This window comes from Thermobia domestica, chromosome 11, assembly GCF_964235325.1.
Source record: "Thermobia domestica chromosome 11, izTheDome1.hap1.1, whole genome shotgun sequence".
Classification (NCBI taxonomy): Eukaryota; Metazoa; Arthropoda; class Insecta; order Zygentoma; family Lepismatidae; genus Thermobia; species Thermobia domestica.
In genome coordinates this window covers 63,204,469-63,224,949 of record NC_137464.1, presented here as the reverse complement: position 1 = coordinate 63,224,949, position 20,481 = coordinate 63,204,469, and the positions used below count along the sequence as shown (strand labels likewise).

General features: G+C 35.3%; 1 protein-coding gene across 3 annotated transcripts in view; it reads left to right on the top strand.

Moving 5' to 3' along the window:
* Sec23 (transport protein Sec23) overlaps positions 1–20,481 on the top strand; it is a 52,591-nt gene that overhangs the window by 8,613 nt on the left and 23,497 nt on the right. For all 3 annotated transcript variants that reach the window (XM_081730455.1, XM_081730454.1, XM_081730453.1), the window contains exons 3-9: positions 673–803; positions 3,670–3,756; positions 7,247–7,569; positions 8,793–8,937; positions 13,331–13,605; positions 14,739–14,881; positions 18,164–18,315. In XM_081730455.1, coding sequence (XP_081586581.1) covers positions 673–803; positions 3,670–3,756; positions 7,247–7,569; positions 8,793–8,937; positions 13,331–13,605; positions 14,739–14,881; positions 18,164–18,315 — 1,256 coding nt within the window. The remainder of the gene's footprint in view (positions 1–672; positions 804–3,669; positions 3,757–7,246; positions 7,570–8,792; positions 8,938–13,330; positions 13,606–14,738; positions 14,882–18,163; positions 18,316–20,481) is intronic.

Here is a 20,481-nt window from a genome sequence, read left to right as displayed (position 1 = left end):
GCCTTGTGGTAAAGTCATCGGTCTGGGAACCCACTTTGAAGGAATAATTCTCACTTTCAGGTCTTCATACAGAATGGCCTCAACAGATCCCATATAAATGCTAAGTTCAGAGGAGATATTACGCACACTTCATCCAAGGTCGTCCATAAAACTTTCTCCACTCGCGTAATCGTGATGTCGGTTCGGTTTGCCTGTGGTCAAGACTGCTTGGTTTCGTTAAATCACACGACGTTCGACCTTCTTAAAACTTTTGTACGCACCAAGCGAATTTTTCATGCCCGTTACCTTCCAACTGTATTCGTCCATCTGCTAACAGTAATAATAATAAATTGAGCGCACCTCATATATGTTGAATAATATGAAATGAAAAAAAAAAAAACAGTATGGGACTTACTCCATAGGTATATGTAATGCTTATTTTTTACGTAAGTGTGGCTATTTAGTTTATCTTACTCCTATTTTCTTCTGTTTATAAAACATTTAAATTACTTCAGAGTTTAGTAGCTGTCTATATTTATTGTTCTTGCATCATGGTATGCAATTTGAAAGGAAGTCGGTGGGTAAAAGAGTTAGAGCCGAAAGAGTTTGTATTTGAATGTCTATTTTAGCTCATTTGCTTGAGAACGTTATTTCAGTGTGTTAACGTTTTCATTTCTTAATTTTTATTAATAGATCTTCCTCCGATTCAGTATGATCCTGTGTTGTGTACAAGAAATACGTGTCGTGCTATTCTTAACCCATTGTGCCAGGTGGATTACAGGGCAAAGCTTTGGGTTTGCAACTTCTGCTTCCAACGCAATCCTGTAAGTATGCTTCTAAACTGAATTTTATATATATATATATATATAGGTTGAATTATTTAGCTTGATACACTCTTGTAGCTTTTAAACTGATATACTAAAATCTCTGAAATTGTCTTCCATGCAAATATCGGTAGGGAGACATTGTCTGACGCACTCTGCGATACCACTAGGTTAACAGTATTCGTAGCCCAATATGAAATTATATTTTTTCCAATGGTACTATGTTAGGTTTTCTAATTTACATGTTTCACGAAAACTTACGATATCAGATATGTTATTCGCTGTTGCAAGCTAAGGACGCTACACTATCACAAACATCCAAAGTTGTGTGGCCTTTATAGCAATAATAGCTATGGAGCAATGAGCCTGATGGAGCAATGGACGTCCAAAGTACTTTAGTTTCTAATACTGTGAACGTGATATGACGGATTTCGAATGAATGGGAACGAAGATACAAATGATTGATTTAATACAAAAACCTTCATATATATATATATATATATATATATATATACAGGGTGGTTCAGTAATGTTGGACAGCCCTGAATAAATCGGAAACCAGAAGAGATATTAGCAAGAATTTGGTGGATCCAGATACTTGTGGAGGGGGGACGTCCTTTGAGGTACCACACAATGTTACCAGGTCAACAGTGTTGCCAGCTCAGTACAAAGTTGTACTTTTTTTAAATAGAACATATAGAAGTTTATGCCATCAAAAGAATTAGTACAGAATGTGAATACCAACAAGCGAAACCGCACCTGTCAGTATTGCCAAATAAGGAAGTTATAAAGCTTCAAAGATCAAGAAATTAAAGTGTCCGTAGAGCAAAACTAGCAAAAAGGCAAGAAAAGTAATACTACGGAATGAAAAGAAGTAACCGAAAGAGTAAACCAAAGAACGCACAGCATCCAGTGAGTAACAGGGTTGCCACAGCAAAGGGGGAAAAAATTGAAAATTTTGCAGTTGCTATAGGAGGAAAAATGCCCATATGACATAATGCTGGAAACACCATAGAAAGTCTATGTAAGATTCAGGAATCTAAATAGCGTTTGTTCGAAAGCAATATCTCTAACCGTTTCCGAGATACACCAAAGCTGTGCGGAGTTTGCAACACTGCATAATAATTCCCTCGCCCTCCAAACTACAGGAACGAGTAATGAAAATGATACGCCCAACAAAATGTAAGAACTACACGGGTCTAATCGTCAAATCAATTATGCAGTGTTGCAAACCCCGCACATCTTTGGTGTATCTCGAAAACGGTTAGAGATATCGCTTTCGAACAAACGCGAGTAGGATTCCTGACTCTTACATAGACTTTCTATGGTGTTTCCAGCATTATGTCATATGGGCATTTTTCCTCCTATAGCAACTGCAAAATTTTCAATTTTTCCCCCTTTGCTTTGGCAACCCTGTTACTCACTGGATGCAGTGCGTTCTTTGGTTTACTCTTTCTGTTACTCCTTTTCATTCCGTAGTATTATTTTTCTTGCCTTTTTGCTAGTTTTTCCCTACGGACACTTTAATTTCTTGTTCTTTGAAGCTTTATAACTTCCTTATTTGGCAACACTGACAGATGCGCTTTCGCTTGTTGGTATTCACATTCTGTACTAATTCTTTTGATGGCATAAACTTCTATATGTTTCATTTAAAAAAATACAACTTTGTACTGAGCTGGAAACACTGTTGACCTGGTAACATTGTGTGGTACCTCAAAAGACGTCCCCCTTCCACAAGTATCTGGATCCACCACACTCTTGCTAATATCTCTTCTGGTTTCCGATTTATTCAGGGCTGTCCAACATTACTGAACCACCCTGTATATATATAAACTGCTTAGACAAGTACTTCCTCTAATTGCATAGATGACTTTCAATAAATATGATGGTCATAATATGGTTTTCATCAACTTGATATCAGGCCGTTCTGGAGATATGGTAAACACTGGTAAAGTTTGCAACAATTCTTAAAATTATGTAATTCTGAGTACTTGTCGTAATTATACCTACCAAAAATATTGTTGTAATGCCATAGAAGCAATGTAAATCAAAAAGTTTTTATAAGTTACCACAAACACGCTATTTTAAGCAGTTTTATCAAATTTCACTATTTTTTTCATATCTCCGAATGGATTGAGATATGAAATTGGTGTAAACGACATTATGATTTTTATGCCTATTCTAAACTATGTACTTAATTGGATTTCATACTTATTTAAACACTTTTTCGAAATAAAGTCGTTTGAAAAAAGTCTAATTTTCAATTCTTTGTAACTTGTTTCTACTTCGAAATATGTGATACGATAACCGTAATATTGTACGTTACCTCGTCCGTTCATTTACGTAATTACTGTAGTAGAACCTTCCTAAATGTGATTGTTTTTCCGTATTTGTAATACTGTACCGTCCGTAGTTTGCAGCACTACATAATAAGTATGAAATTGTAAGTTTTCGTTTTACGTGTAGATTTGAAATATATAATAATCTGATGTAGTTCCATTTTATAAAATATAACTGTATATTGGGTTGGCAACACCGTTTATCTAATAGCATTGAAGAGTATTTCAAACAATGTCTTCCTAGCGATATTTGCACGGTCTAAAATTTCAGCGTTTCGTATCTATTAATTTAAAAGTTACGAGGGCTGTCAAAACAAATGATCCATTTTGTATACTTAAATATTGTTCTGAAAATTGAGATAATAATAATAAATAAATAAATAAATAAATAAAAATTGTCCTTATCATCATTATATTTAAAATCTCTTGAGATTAAATATTTTAACAAAATATAAATTCTTGCGTAATATTTGCAATTCTAAAAATGAACTGTTTATAATTCTTACGCAGAGGTTACTTTGTTTCAGTTTCCTCCGCAATATGCTGCTATTACGGAGCAACACCAGCCGGCAGAACTTATTCCCATGTTTTCTACTATTGAATATACAATTACGGTAAGTATCCATAGTACATCTGAACAAATCTATAATGATACATTTGTCCTATTTTTTTACCTTCTATGGTTATTTTGTAGGTGCTTACTAATGGGAAGAAAAAAAAAAAAAAAGAAGTATCTTTTCACTTGTTCAACTGTTGTTGAATATTGATGCAACTTTTTTGATATTCTTGAATGCTTGTCGATCTTCGTTGGCTTTTTAATTTTCTTTACTGAAAAAATGCTTGTTGAGGGTAGTCAAGAGTTACACAATATTATCACTCTGAGTTCTTAGTCTTCCTTATCGCTAATTTTCAAAAAAGTTTTAGATCGTTGTCCGTAGCTGTTTGTAGATAGTGGTATGAGTAATAATGATATAGAAAGTACTTGAGACGAAAATCTTAGCATTTGAAATTCTGTGGATAAAATGTAAGTTACATGATATATAAAGTATCTATGAAGCAATTGGTGTGCTGTAAAATCGTGTATTTCCTTTGTGTCATATATAAAAGACGATTTCGTAGGATATGCGATAATATTTTAAAAAAATATTTTACTTGTGTTAAAAAAAAAACAAAAAAACTAATAAATACATCTCCAGAAAAGCCAGCCACGTTCTTTTCCAAATGAGGCTTCTTTTAGGAACTATAGATTATATTTATTCGTGACTTGTCTCAAGCTGTCCCTCACTAATTTCGATAAAACGTACATTACCAAATAACAAAATTGTCAGTTATTGTGGGAGACCCGGGTTCGATTCCCGGCGGGAGCTCATGTGGTTCGGATTCCACGTTAATCAGTAGGTCCAGGTCTCATATAGCCTCGCTGCTGAACGGGACGATAAACTCAAAATCAACTCAACTCAGTTATTGTGGATTAGTTTCTTGATGCGCTGTGATTTAGTTGATTCTGTATATCGTAAATACTTGTGTTTTAAGAAGATCGTAGGTTAATGCATGTATTAAAAGTTTGGCTTAGCACCGACTTCAAGAGTAAAAATCTGTTGCTGGTCTAGGAATGTAGTCAATAATATGGTAGTAAGCACATCAACACACTAGGCTTGAAGCCTGGATTCGATCCCCGACCCAGTCACGCTTTCTCACTAAATTTCATGAATTTGCACCTGCAGAGGGATATGATTTAAAAACTAATTGGTTGTTCTCCCCATTTCTCATTTACTATTAATATTTGTTGTTATAACTCGAGGAAAATAAAATATAAAGTTTCATATTTTACACCATGCATGGAAGACCAATAAGAACAAGAATTGGTATTTCGTTATGTTTCACGGTATTTCGAATCTAAATAGCATGTTCTAATTTTATATTTCATAATATCTTGATAAAAGTTTTAGTATTTCTCCATGTTCTCTATTTTTGGTTAAATCGAAACTCCAATTTCCTTCACTCTAGTTACCGTGCTGAGCGTTAAGTGGACTTCTCTCCATATTGAAGAGAATGTTCCTTTCTCATCTAATCAATAGTAATGGACCGAAGGTTATCTGTCAGTGATAAATACTGCAGGAAGGAAGACCCCTAACGAATGACAGTTTTCCGGTATCTCCAGTGTTGAGGTCCTGAGGCAAACTCACATCTCCCTTTCGGTGCTAGGAGACTTCCGGCATCGCAAGGTACCAAAATCCACAGTATAACTACAAACCGGGAAAATCCAATCCATGATCTGAGAACCCGGTTGGAACCAGGGAAGGACTACAATCTCAACCCTGCTTATCTTAGATTAGGGCTGAGGTATCATCTGCTCTACCGAAACCAATGATTCGTCAGTCCTTCCGTTTTGAATGAGAGTGAAACTCTTATGTCCCGGTAATAATACGGGGACGGGTAATAATAATGATGTATCTTCACATTTAGTTCACCTTATTTTATGAGAAAGGATTTACTTGTACCTCCAGTATATTTAACTTTATATAAAACTTACTCTATTGTATCCCACGATGGACGGAGCTGCCTGATGCTAACACAAAATTGGGGGAACCTAGAAGGTGACGTGTTTGAGGTTGTCTACTACAACAAAAATTTTCCCATTTGGGATGGGCAAACACTCTTTTCAAAGACCGGTACCTTGTACCCGTAGACCGACCATTGTTTCCTCAGACGTTCCAGTGGTTAATCGTTCCAAAACTGCATACCACTTGCAAGTAAAGTCCATAGTATAAGTGGGGCATGAGTTAGACGCACATTTCGTGGTAGACAAATGTCTTTCTTCCAGTTTTACCTATTGATGAAGGGTAGCGAGTTCATTGACATCACCAATGTCGCCATTGAGCCTTAAATATGACCTCCCTTCCCCTTTTGATGCCGAAGCACTCGAAAGCACCGAAACCCACAGTATGACCACAATCCGGCAGCAAAGTTAAACCCATTTCTGGGAACCCCGGCTAACCAAGGGAATAGAAACCCAGCCCTACCTACCTCAAGTTACGTGCAGACTTACATTCTGAGGTATCACTACAAGACCCAGTGACGCCTGTTAATTGTCCATTTGAGAGATGGGTCAAGCCTCTCCTCCCCCGCTTTGGTTCACAGAATCCTGCTTGCCTCTATTTTACGTTATATAATTAACAAACGCGCCATCGATGCAGGAGTTACGGGTTCGATTCCCGCTGGGAGCTTACGTGGATCGGGTTCCATATTAAGTTGTATGTCCACATCTCATATAACTTCGCTGTTCAAAGGGACAGCAGACTCAAATCATATCAATTCATATACTTCAAGACGTATACCTCAGACTCTTGACATGTGTTAGTCACCCGTTCAGAAGACTGGGCTTCCTCGGAGGGATAACCCCATGTTAGTATCCTTCAGTTTTGTTCTTATTGTATATTTCTACATCCTTTAGGGTATAATATATATTAGCAACCAGGTGTTAATCCTGGACTTGTATTATTCAGATGATAGTATAAATCTATGCTTGATACGTTCTAAAAAGATGAGTGAATACGTGCTCGTAATTATATCTCTAAGGAAGTATAATTAAATATTCATATTTTTCTCCTTTCTTTCATCATTCTGTGCCTCCCTCTAGTTATAACTGTGCGGTTACCAAAAGGAACAAAAATAATATAGGTCATCTCCCGTACTTTTCTCAGATTCACGGGAATAAATTCTTCTTTATTTCTAGTCTCGTCAGATTCTTCCTTGAGAATAAGTAACAAATAAAACAGATGAAACAGATTGCCAAATGTAGTTGTCGAGGGAGAATTCGAAGAAGCCTCCAGTGAACGAAGTAATCTTGCTAAATTCCTGTAGTTCTGTTATATTATAGGGGGAAGCTGACGTTTTGTTGTCTGCTTATACTGTTTCCTATGTGTGATTTACCTTACATATTTCAAACCTTATTCCCAGAAGAAGAATTCTGGCAAAGATTATAAGTAAGATTGGAATGTGAGTTATGTTTTTGATAAGTTTTGTTACCCATTATTCCTATACTTCAGTATTAGAATAAATCCAGATGGTGATCGTATTTTTATTTCTGTTTTATTTATGTAGCGTGCCCAGTGCCTTCCGCCAATTTTCCTACTTGTAGTAGACACATGCATAGATGAAGAAGAACTTGGCGCTTTGAAGGATTCACTTCAGATGTCTTTGAGTCTTTTACCTCCAAATGCGTTGATCGGTCTGATTACGTTCGGAAAAATGGTGCAAGTCCATGAGCTAGGTTGTGAAGGATGCTCCAAGAGCTATGTGTTTAGAGGTACCAAAGACCTCAGTGCGAAGCAAATACAAGATATGCTGGGCATAGGAAAATACAGTGTTCCTCAACAACAGCAACCAAGAGGCCCAGGAGGACAGCCTCTATCACCAGCAAACAGGTTGGTTCTGTATTTAGTTTCGAAGTTTTCTAGATCGTCATATAAATACTAACATTCTAATGGATAAAATCCAGAGATAATAACATTTTTAATTTTATGCAAGCAGCGTGCTACGTGATATACGGTTTTATTAACATTAGAATGATAAAGACCTTATTTTAACTGCTGTGAAGGTCGTCTGCCACTATTCTATCTTTAGTGCAAACAGTAGCGGTTCTTGGGAGAAGTCACATCGATAAAAATAAAACTTTTATCGTTTCAAACTAGCGGAAGAAATCTTATCCAATGTACTAACCCATGTATACAAGAATTAAGACATAAAGTGTTTCTTTCCGTTAGTTTGAAGCGATATAAGTTAAGTTTTTTCTACGTGACTTCTCTCACAAACCACCACTAAGCGAAGAAAAGAACATTAAAAAAAAAAATCCTCATTTTATTTTTACTTTTGATAAAATTATTTTTATTATTTTTATTAGATTTAGGCACTGTTAGCTCAGCTCATTGTCTTAGAATGACGAGAAGCAGTCATTTGAGCACAGTAATATTAGTTATCTTTCAAGTGAAATGTTTGTATTGAAACACTGTTTTCGAAGCTTAGAGCGCAACGTGACGAGGAATTTAAGAAACTAGTAGCAAACTAACATTCTGATTTCTCGGTTCATGTCGTCGTAACTAGTGGAGTATGTGAACAAGCTAAATCTTCCCAAAAAGCCGAAAACTAGGAAAGAAAAAGAATCCATAAAAAAATGTTGTAACTATTTCCATAGAACTATCTTAAGCTCATACACCGGCACAAAAGTGATTACGTATTCCCTACTCTGTTGTTCAACTGCTTGGATTGGCACATTTTCAGAATGACTTTACTCGCTTAACTCAAACTACAATATAATGATGTCGAAAGCATGTAAAGATGAGGCTGTCGCTACTATATTGGTAGGTCGCTGCTGAGGGGTTAAGGAACTTGTTCTATAGCTATCATAGATATAACAGTGTTTAGACCATATCGAAACTAATGTGTGAAATTAGAAATGGTAAAATTCTTAACTTGTTGTGTGGGGAAACCTGAGTTTTATTTCCTATGGGAGTATATGTAGTTCAGTAGCTCCACATAGAGTATAGTCTTGGTGCTGAATAGGGATCTTCAATTCCAAACGAAGAAAGGCGAAAAGAATCTGAACATTTCTACCACGTAGTATTTGAATCAAGGTAACTCTTTGTTGCAGGTTTTTGCAACCTGTCCATAAGTGTGATATGAGTTTGACCGATCTTCTCGGTGAACTTCAACGTGATCCATGGCCAGTTGCTCAAGGAAAAAGACCTCTTCGTTCTACAGGAGTAGCCCTTTCCATCGCTGTAGGTCTTCTAGAGGTAGGTGTACTCACGTTTACTTCATATTTTCGTAAGGAAAAACATTAACGAAAAATACACGATACGACACAATTTCAGTTATCATTTATTTATGCTGTTATTTGAATTTGTAACAGATCATGCATTTATTTGCACATGGCATGTTTCATCTGACTCAGAAGGAAAGTATGGAAGGTAAGAAAAGATACGGTAAACTTCTACAGGGTAAGTTTTTTAACATGAGCGTAAAACTGAAGATGTTAAAAAAAATTGTACAACTCAAACTGAAAGATATTAATATCCGTTTCATATTAACAAGGAAACCTCGTGAAATGTCGGTCAAGGTAATTTATATAACATTATCAAGTATTTTTCACAGATACAAATAATAGCTTAGCGCATTGTGTAATTCCTCAGAAACTGTGATACAACAACTGCAGTCTCGTCATTTCTCTATTTGTACTGGTTAAAACATCAGAATGTGCTCTTCGATAATTTTGCGGTGACTTTATTTAGATTACTAGATATATTAAAAACAGCTATTTAATGAAGTTTATCTGTCCTTACCTTTCTGAGCCAGAGGAAAGATACAATTACCTATTAAAGATCTGTTCTGTTCAACTTTGAGGGGAATTGGTAAGGATAATTGTGTATCTTATAATGTATTCTGTACATCATAACAAACTCGATTATTATCGGAAAAATTTACCTGTTTGTTTTTTTGCATTTATCGTGATATAATCATCTTGAACTGGTATATGTCTTGTTCTGTAGTAATTGGCGAAATTTTGAATGGGGACTTTGGCGTGTTTTGTTAAAGCTCCCACAGTAAACTCATCACATCACAGGGCATCCATCGTTTAGAAATATCAAAACAAAAACGTTTCTAATGGTAATTAAAATATATACATAAACAAGTACAACCGTATAGTACATCTGTACTATTGAAGATAATCTGGAATATTATCAAGAAGAGTTTCGGAGTAGTTCCGTGAAAATTCAATTTTTTTTTTTTTTTTTTTTTTTAGGAGTGCAGTTTTTTTTTTTTTCTGACAATATCGAGATTTTTTTAACGTCCCTCAATTATGCACCGCGGCTAAAGGAGACGATGATGCTAAGATGGATGATAATGGTGGAATGAAGGAAGCAGGAGGAAACGGAAGGATCCAAGAAAACCCACACATGCGGTGTTTGTCCACCACAAAGTTCACTTGGCAAGATGTGAGGTCGAATCAGGCACCCTATGCATCAGGGGTGCATGCTCTACCACAGCCATCGCGGGCCTATCGAGCTATTTGTATGTATTTTTATTACCAAAAGAATTTTTTTTTTTTTTTTTCATATTTCTATACTACAACGATAGATACTTTGTGATGTGATGAGTTTGCGATAAAAGCTTTAAGTAAACTCCACAGAGGAAAATGGGAGTTCTCATTAAAAATTTCAACAAGTGTTAAATAATAGACATATGCCAAGATTAGTCCAAGTAAATGTTTGTAATCATCAGGGAGTTTAGGTCCTGAAGTTTTATAGTGTTCTGTTGTTAATTTTGGAACGATAGATAAATTTGACCAAACTTACTTTGCCATAAGCACATTGACATTTTCTTGAAGGCAATGAAACCTCGCTCAAATTGATCTGTTCCTTATGACGTAATAGATAAATTAAAATACGGTATTTTTGCAGTTTACTGGCAATTCTTATCGATTTGTAACACAGCCATCTATGGACTACAAATAATATTAGAAATAATGTTGGTTGTGTCAAAATACTATGCTCCAAATGTTGAATATTTGTAATATTTTCTTTTGCACTGTAAATAACTTAGTAAGAATATATAAGTTGCATGAGTTTAGTGCTTTACTCTAATCACTTCGGTGGATTTTTTACATAAAATAGGAAATATTTTTTTTTCTTATGCCAGAATTTTGTGACATGCAGTATAGTATATATCTGATAGCTGAGTAGTTCTTTAAAATTTTTGTTGAATATATAACTATGGTAATAATGATAACTGTACTATAGGTTTGATGTTAAATTAATGTTGATAATTTCTTCTAATAGCCTCTTTTATTTTCATTTAGTTGCTTTTGCTTTGCTATGGTAAATATTTGTTATAAATAACATTTTTTTTTTCATTTTGTGTAATATTATTGGTTTAATACATGAGTTATATTTGCATATGTGATACTTTCTTAAAGCAAACGAACTTATAAATTAATTCTCTTCTGATTATTTCGTTTTGTTACTTTGTTTCTTTCATTTAAATGGTAACATATATTTTCTCGTTGCTTAGGTATCTCTGGGATTGGGTCCTCTTTTTAAAGATAATCCTGTCAGGGTAATATGACAACACCTGTATAACAGATTTTGCCCCAGTCTTCCCTTAATGCATGAACTTATGTAGTTATTTTGATGCTAATATTAAAAGAACGAATTAATATAAACTGACATGCCAAAACCTGTATTAGTCTACCATCAAATAATGCCAATTTATTTCTTTCGCTTTGAAGTACGATTATGACATTGTTAAAAACAGCTGAAACTTTATTTCAGTTAGGGCCGCGGTGGATCAGTGGTAGAGCGTTCACCTCTGGTGCATGGCGTCCCTGGTTCGATCCCGGGTCGAACTTTGTGGTGGACAAGCACCATGTGCGTGGGTTTCCTCGGGGTTCTCCCGTTTCCTCCCACTTTCTTCATTCCACCATTTCATTCATTTGTCATCATCACCGTCTCCTTTAACCTAACCGGCATATCCGTGGGACGTAAAACCCGAAGATTTCATTTCATTTCATTTTGATTTCAGCTAACGTGCCACTTCACAAGTTAAACAAATCCAATGTCGATTTTTTATTGAACACTTTCTTATTACACGATTACGGAATGTAAAAAAGTGACATTTGTTGCCATCTACGAATCCAAAGAATTCAGTCTACACTGTATAATGCATTGATTGACGGATTAAAAGACAGCTTTGACTTCAAATGTAATTGGTGTCATGTTTCCTTACTGGATGTTGATCTTCCTTGTCTGTCACCACTGGTCTCGTCCTTGCAACATTTGTAAGCAGCCAGAGGTTAACATACCGCTAGTATCTGTCCGAAATTTACTTGATTTCCTTGTTACTCTTGCTAAGGAAGGACAAGGTATAAATTATCTGTGTACGTATGTGTATTCCAAGAATTTTTTTGCGAGCAAACTCTCTTAGTGTCTATCTATGCTTTTCATGACTACTATAATTATAGTATTTCTTTGCTAATCCATATGCACTTCTTATCAAACAGAGCAACTTGAGTTAGTATGTAGAGAAAAGACTGGAGTCATGTCGAATATTTTGGCAGTTAGTTTATATGTAAGAGTACTTTGAACAGTAACCGGTTACTCAGTGCTCAGTGTTTGCTACTCATACGCACGTTTAATGTAACTGCATGGTGAAGTTAATAAATGGAATTATGTTATTTAATACTTGTAAATTCGTAGCTCTTGATACGTTGACTTCGAAAATACCTGCTTGTGAATTTTTTTTTCTTTTTGCTTTGTCGTAATATATTTCAATTTAGAGATGCAGGTAATTTGTTAAGCAAAAGCTGATAGTCAAAATTTGAAATTCTCCAAAGAGAACTAAGTTCTAAAATATTCCTAAAACGAATTTTCAGTTTCAAAATCATAAGTTATGTTCGATCGAGGTCTGAATTTGGTTTTGTACGTGAGTAATTGTGATACTGAATTACTTTGATTTCTGTCTCTCTCTGATTAGTAAATCTAATTTGGTATTTTAACATGTTATTATACACTAAAAGTAATTAAGTTCTCTTGTGGCTATGTGTTTTTTATGTCTAAGTGATATGGAAATTTATCTTACACGTATACATCTTGGGCCTGTGAAATCTGGGTTTGATTTCCTGATCCTCATGTGCCTCGGATCTCACACAAAGCTGTAGATAGGCGCCTCATATAGTCTCAGTGCTAATTCCAATCGAACAACTACAAACAGATAGCAAGTTTCAAAAATCAGTGATAATTATAAATTTAATCATAATAATGCTTGCTTTGAAATCTATTTTTTTTTTTTTTGTTTGTTTGTTTATTAGGAACACCAATATTTGTTGATCTCATATCACTTAGAAAAAAAAAAAGTTCTAATTATGATAGACCTTGATAGAATCAATAGTTCAATACATGTGTATTAGAAAAGTAAAAAATTGGTTATTTAAGTAAATTTGTGTTGATATCGTACTTATTAATATTCCCACTAACACTAGTACAAATTCGGAGTTTTTCTTAATACTTTAACTACTTGTACCTTCTTAATGTAATATAACTTCCTTAACATGGTACAATAGTAGTATTGATATTATTTCTAATAGTTTAAATTGATTGAACATTTTCGTATATTTTCAATACGTATTTCTAGTGTACGTATCCGAATACTGGAGCTAGAATTATGGTCTTCGTTGGTGGCCCATGTTCTCAGGGACCTGGTCAAGTAGTAAATGATGATTTGCGACAGCCTATTCGATCTCATCATGATATACAGAAGGATAATGCCAAATATATGAAGAAGGCAATAAAACATTATGAGGGCCTGGCGGTGCGAGCTGCGAACAATGGGCATGCCGTGGATATTTACTCATGCGCTTTGGATCAGACAGGCCTTCTAGAAATGAAACAGTGCTGCAATTCCACGGGGTAAGTGGAGAATTTTAAAATAATTAATTTAAACTAAATGGTAACATCATTTTCTATAATATAGTGAACAGTTAATCAGTTTCTTTTTTTTTCTTTTAATTGAATATAATTAATTTATATAGTGTGATCAACTGAAACCCGTTCGCTGACCATAACTACAATATAGTGTGATGAAAAGAATGTGTAGTTGTAGTATGTTCTTGTTCCTGTACAGTAGATTTTTTGTTTTCCCGCAAGAATAAGTATTGAAAGATAGCGTTCCACATTCACAACCTGTCCAAACAAGTTTAATGTACTGTTATAGCTCTCCTCACCACTGAAGAATTTTAACCAGCTGAAGTATTTCGTTGGATAAAAGACATGTATGGCGACGCATACATGTTGAAAACAGTAATGATTTCTTAATCATGAATGTGCAGGAACAATTGTGCAACGGTGGATGAAGCTGCTTGTGTGAGTAGATGTCTGAACATTCGATCCGTATCGGATGAATTCAGCATGAACTGTGGTGCTGCTAGATGATAAGAAGACAGCCGCCCATGAATGATTCGAACACCAACCTTCCAAATTTTAGATGGACAGCATTTGTAGATTTGTCACGCAAGGGGACAAATTTTTAAACTTGTATTGTGGCTTCTTCTGAAGCACAGACGCTGTGACACGCTTATCATGGATGCCTTTGCATCGTAGTGTATAAAGGGTAGTTAAATACCATTAGTACTTTCACAGGTATTGTCTCCAAACGGGTTTCATTTGATCACGCCATATACTTATATTTTATCCAGACTGCTCAAAATTTTTGAAGGTTAATCGTGTCGTGTATGTGTGTTATGAACACTTACCTTAACATAGGTAGTAGAGCAGCTAAGTAAAGCAGGAGGAATTTAGCCATTTCCATTTTGCTGTGGCTCAGAAAGGTATGTTTGGAAACGTGCAACCTTAGGAAATAAAGCGAGAAGGATTAGTTTTAAGTATTAGGATTAGAAGTACCCTGTATAATAGAACTTCGTTAAAAAGACAATCTGGCTTCTTTTTGTATCATAAAGCCCGATTCGTAAGGTATCATTCATGGGAAATAGAAGAGAAGATGCACCCTGTGTACACATTTTATTATGTCTTTTGTTTTATTTCAGAGGTCATATGGTTATGGGTGATTCATTCAACTCATCGTTGTTCAAACAAACTTTCCAACGTGTGTTTGCAAGAGATCAGAAAGGAGAGTTCAAGATGGCTTTCAATGGAACATTGGAAGTGAAATCTTCGAGAGAATTGAAAGGTAATTGATACACTATTACTATTTGATCTACTAAAGGCAGAGGAAGAATATTGAAGAATACGTGAATATTTTTTTTTTTTTTTAATGATGATGATGCTAAATTCTTACAACTGTCTTAATACGTTTGTTTTAATAATTACGAAACACAGTACCTGTAGGAATGGAAAGAGGACTTGATAAAACTCAGCAACTGTGCGGAGCTCTTCAACTGGATAACAGACGCAGCAGCAATCATCCAAGGCTAAACTACATCAGTGTACGTATACAGGTTTTAATGCAGCTTGCTTAACTCTTAAAGAGGGTGGCCACTTTGAACATTCATAATTAGAAACCAAGCTTTCGTAACCATGTACTCAGATAACCATGCAAGGGCGCTCATCAGGGGGGCAAGGTGGGGCGCTTGCCCCCCTAGAGGAAATTGTACTTCAGAATATCGAAAATCCAATAGAATTTTTACATTAGTTACAGCAAAATTTGGAACTATTTTTGAAACGTCGCTTATACTTGCCCCCCTCCCCTTCCCTTAGAAACCACAATATGGGCGCCCTTGTAACCATGTACCTTCGTGTGCTAGTGACATACGTTTACCTCCTGGAATATTTACCTTCTCTTGTGTTACGCCCTATAGAATAGTAAAATATATCAAAAGCGAAAACATAAGATCAAACGAAAATTGCCAGATTTGACGCGTAGTCGCTGATAGTTGGATAAGAGTGAAGTGTTCCTTTGAGCGCAGATTCTATATGAGACGTAGATCTACACCTTAACATTTAATCCAAACCATATGAGCTTGAACCTGGGTCTCCCTCGCCAGAGGCGCGTGCGCTTGCTGTATAGTGAGGAGGGAGCTCACTTAGTCGCTAATATTGACGAGCCTGTGTGTTTACTTATGCATCACAGTATCGGTAAAAAGAATTGCATCTATGAAACTGTGAATTAGTGAATCATGAGTGAGAAACGATGAAAAAATGATGGCTTATTTCAGTAAACTTATTTTAGTGACTGCATGTCTTTTCCGTTTAGATGTAGTTAATATATGATGTAAATACTTGGAAATCATCTTAATTATCCAAGAAGTGAAATTTTTAATAAAACCGCTCGTCAAATTTTATTCTAGTTTATGGAATGTAGCGATATTTACTTTCTCTATAGACATAGTTTTTAGAAAACAAAGGTCATTTGAAAAATTCTCGGAATGGCTCAAAGATAGAAGCACTACTTCAAAATCGAGTACTTTATTATGAATCATTTTCCATTATGAGAACTTTGGATCAACAAATAACAGCTGAAGTTAATTGTCCGTATACACTGTGTTTGTTTTTGAAAAATGAGAAATTTTGAGCACAGAGCTGTCATTATTACTTAGTGAAAAAAAGGTGTGAAGGTAGCCGAAATACAGATACATAATAATATGGAAAACTTCGGGGGACTCGGCCCCGTCATTTTCAACTATTGCTGAATGGACATCTGAGTTCAATCGCCGTTATGAAAGTCTGATGATGACGACCCTGAAGTAGACAATTGAATTCTTTCGCTGTACCAAACATTTAAAAAGTGTACGATACGGTACTACAGGATAGCCGATTAAAGATTGCAAATGATCTATGCATTTCAGGTAAACAAATATTTCACATTTTGGGCGAAGAATTATGGATATAGTAAATTTGTGCAAGATTAATTCTGCGATTGCTTATACTTACCGTAGAATCACAAGCATAACCCTAAGTACAACTAAAGTTTTAAGAAAAACCCAAGTGGTTCTATGCGTCGATTTAAAACCACTGATAAACATGGATATTAGAGAAACGAAACTTACAAAGTTACAAAAATAAATAAATAAAAAGTTATTTTCCACATATGTGAATTCTACCGGAAAAATCATTGCTTCAGTGGTTTGGAATTCTTTTTCGAAAATCTTTCTGTTTAACGTCCCACGTTTATACCCGTTAGGCCAAGGCAGGCTGGTAATTAAGGCAAGTGATTGATGATGAAAGAATTGGCGGAATGAAAATGTGGGAGGAAACGGGAGTACTCCGAGAAAACCCATGAACACGATATTGTCCAAACTTACTTGGTCGGGTATTGAACCAGGGACCCATGCATCATAGGTATTTTGAGATTCAAAAGATGTCTTTGTATTGGTTGTTTCTCGTATGGTAAAGCCATCATCGGTGAATACTACTAATTTGTCCAAGCAAAGTTTTGGACAAATTACAGGGAACAAAATATGGCAAAGGGGCCTGGTTTACGAAAGAAAAAAAAAAAAAAAAAACTCAGATCACAACAGTGCTCTTCCTGTACAGATGTCATTACAACAGTCAAAATCAATAAATTAGCGTATGGTTTTCTGCTACTCTCTTTGTTCACCAGATTTGGGTCCATTACACTTCAACGTCTTCCCGAATCTTATTTAATTGTCTCTTGGGGGGCGTGGTGGTTCAGTGGTAGAGCGTTCACCTCCGGTGCTTGGGGTCCGTGGTTCGATCCCAGCTCGCGCCGTGTGGACTTTGTAGTGGACAAACACCATACTCGTGGACTTTTTCGGGGGTCTCCTGTTTCCTCCCACTTTCTTCATTCCACCATTTCATTCATTATTTCATCATCACCGTCTCCTTAGCCTAACCGGCATAAACGTGGGACGTAAAACTCAGATTTCATTTTTTTAATTGTCTCTTTCTTAAGGTTGCTTTATTGTTGCAGATCTTAGCTTTATTCCTATGCCAAATTTACACAAACTATAATACTAATAACTTTACTACAACATGAGAACCAGTATATAAAAATTAGGGTTAAGCAAAAACCCACATTTATTAAACTTACGTATTATTCATACAGTAAGAATGGGAAATGAAAACAAGTTGAAAATGTTGACAGCGTAAAGTTCTAAGTTTTTAGTTCATAACACTACATGTATAAGTCCATGCTTGTATTCTTCGAAATGGACAGAGGTATTACCTAACTCTACCTAGAGCGACGAAGAATATGTATATGGCCATGTGTACTGCAGTCGGTCCTGTAAGTAGTGAGGGGTTGATGTTCAAGGTTTATTCTAGTGTGGGAATCTCAATTTTAGAACCTATCAGAAAGAGAGAGAGAGAGAGAAAAAAACTTGAATACCAGGTGTGTTGCTTTCACCTGGCTCTGTTCAAGCTTGGAAATAAACATAAATTTTATTATTTTTTAATTATTAATTCACGTAAATGATATACTCTGATTTACTCCAGTTCATCATTATTATTATTTCTCCTAATTAGCTGTAATTTACATGCTTTTCTTTTCCAGTTTCTGGTGCAATTGGACCGTGTGTGTCATTGAATGTAAAAGGCAGCTGTGTTTCAGATACCGAAATCGGAATGGGTGGAACTTGCCAATGGAAGTTTTGTACTCTTAATCCAAACACAACTTGTAGTTTCTTCTTCGAAGTTGTTAACCAGGTAATAGTTCTACTTTAGTCACCTGTGAGTACTATTGGGTGGAAAATTTTCTTTAAATATCATCGTAAATTCAGTCCGACTGGCTAAAAGTTTCTTATTTTTTTAAAAAAGTCTTTAAATCTGAAATATGTTGCTTGTTTAAAACTGAATTTTGATGATGGATTCACTAAGAAAAGTTTTTGGGCCACTTTAAATGCTTGTAGTATGTAGATAGTATCATATTAATGAATTCTTGTATGTAATTGTGTACTAAATTGGATATGAATAAATCACAAGCTTTCATCTTTGTATCCTGCTTAATTTTGAAGGTTATATGATTTTGATCCTTTCTGGAACCTTTCTTAAGAACATTTTTTCTAGTTACATTTGCTTCATTATATAATCATCTTCGAGATACTTCTGGAAATTTTGAAGACAGATCATAAGAAAAACAATTTAAGTTGTACTATGATTAGTTGCTACTCTCATTTATTCACTTGTATTTTTCCGTTCATAGACACTGAAATTTCAGTTATAAATGTCGCTGTGTATGTGTTGAACTATTCTGTAAAGTACAATAATAAAAATAATGAGTACATATCTTTACTTACCAATAGAAAAACCACCGTAACTTTTGATAACTAAAGTAGCCACTAAGTCATTGTTTATGAACGGAAATCTACGAGTGAAGAAGTGCGGGTAGCAAGTGATACTACTAGTTAAATTATTTATTGAATAATCCTGTGTCATTCAAATTTTCCAGAAATATCTCTAAGATGATTATATAATGAAGCAAATGCAACTAGGAGAAATGATATTGACAAAGGTCTCAGAGAGGATCGAAATCAAATTTAAAATTTCTCATGATATAGAGATGAGTACTTGCTGTTTATTTATGTGGTATGTATCTTGTAGCATCCGTTTCGAAATAAAGTGGATGTAGTCTAATAGAGGTATTAGACTGATACCTTTAAATTGAAAGTTCACAGAAGATATTTTAGATCAAGTTAGATGGTGAGTTCATTTTGTGAGATATGTCCGACTCCACAGGTTACATTTAGTCGATCGACACTTAGAGGAACATGATATCCGAAGAAGTGGTCAGATTCCTGGGCTTTATTGCTATCCAGTACATGTGAAATGCAATGCGCAGATGCCTAGCTATTTTTGTCTCCTTTCACGAATATTGTAAGGTTTTCAAATGGCTCCTTGTCATCAACGAATCCATATACCCTTGGGAGTGTAGTTCACAGCTTTAAAGATGCATCGTCATTGTGAGGCCCGTATTGCTGCTCGTGTTAATTATATCCCATTATTGCCTGATGAAAGACATTTTGTGCGTGCTGAAGGCAACCATTTTATGGATCATATTAATTAAATAAATATTTTCTCTAGGTGTAAAATTCCCTTGGATTCGTTGGTTTTCATCAATATGCGGCGAACAGAAAGGGATTACGTAGTTATGTGATACGCGTAAGATAAGAGTGAGAGTTAGAAGATATCTTAATAGCAACAGGGTGGAAAGTGGCAGAAATAACACAAACCGGAAAAATTTGTTTTGTAGGTGTCTGTAAATATTGATGTTATGTTAGTTGGGGAATTGTCAGCAAATATTGGTGTCACGTTAGTTGGGGGATTGAAAGGCTGTTATATTTTGTAAACTACAGCTTTGGGCAAAAAAGTCCAAAATGTTTTAAATAATTGTTATGTAGAAGAAACAAGCAGGAAGTATTGTAAAAAAAATATAGTGGGTAAAAAGAAATGTGAAAGAGTAGAGAGAAATTGCTTGAAGATGCCATTGGTCTCTTTTATATGTCCATTTTATATTCCCAAAAAATTGTCGAAAGATACAGATGATTTCGTCGTACTACTGTCGCCTTCTTTAGTGTAATCTAAACTGCTTAATCTATTAATCGCAATAATTGCCTCTTAACTAAGAGTTGCTGGAACAATAAGTACAAAAGGCATGCATGAATACGAAAATATTAATCTTCTTGATTCCTTGAATTGAAGGAAAATGCAACATATCAATCTTGCACAAAGAATATTCACTTCACAGAGGTATGAAGAAAGAAGAACTTTGCTTATAGGTTCTGGTACTTATAGCGCTACTGCCTAGTATGATATTCACCTTCGAAGTAGTTCTTGTTGGCATTCACACACTAATGCATTCGCTACTGCTACTGC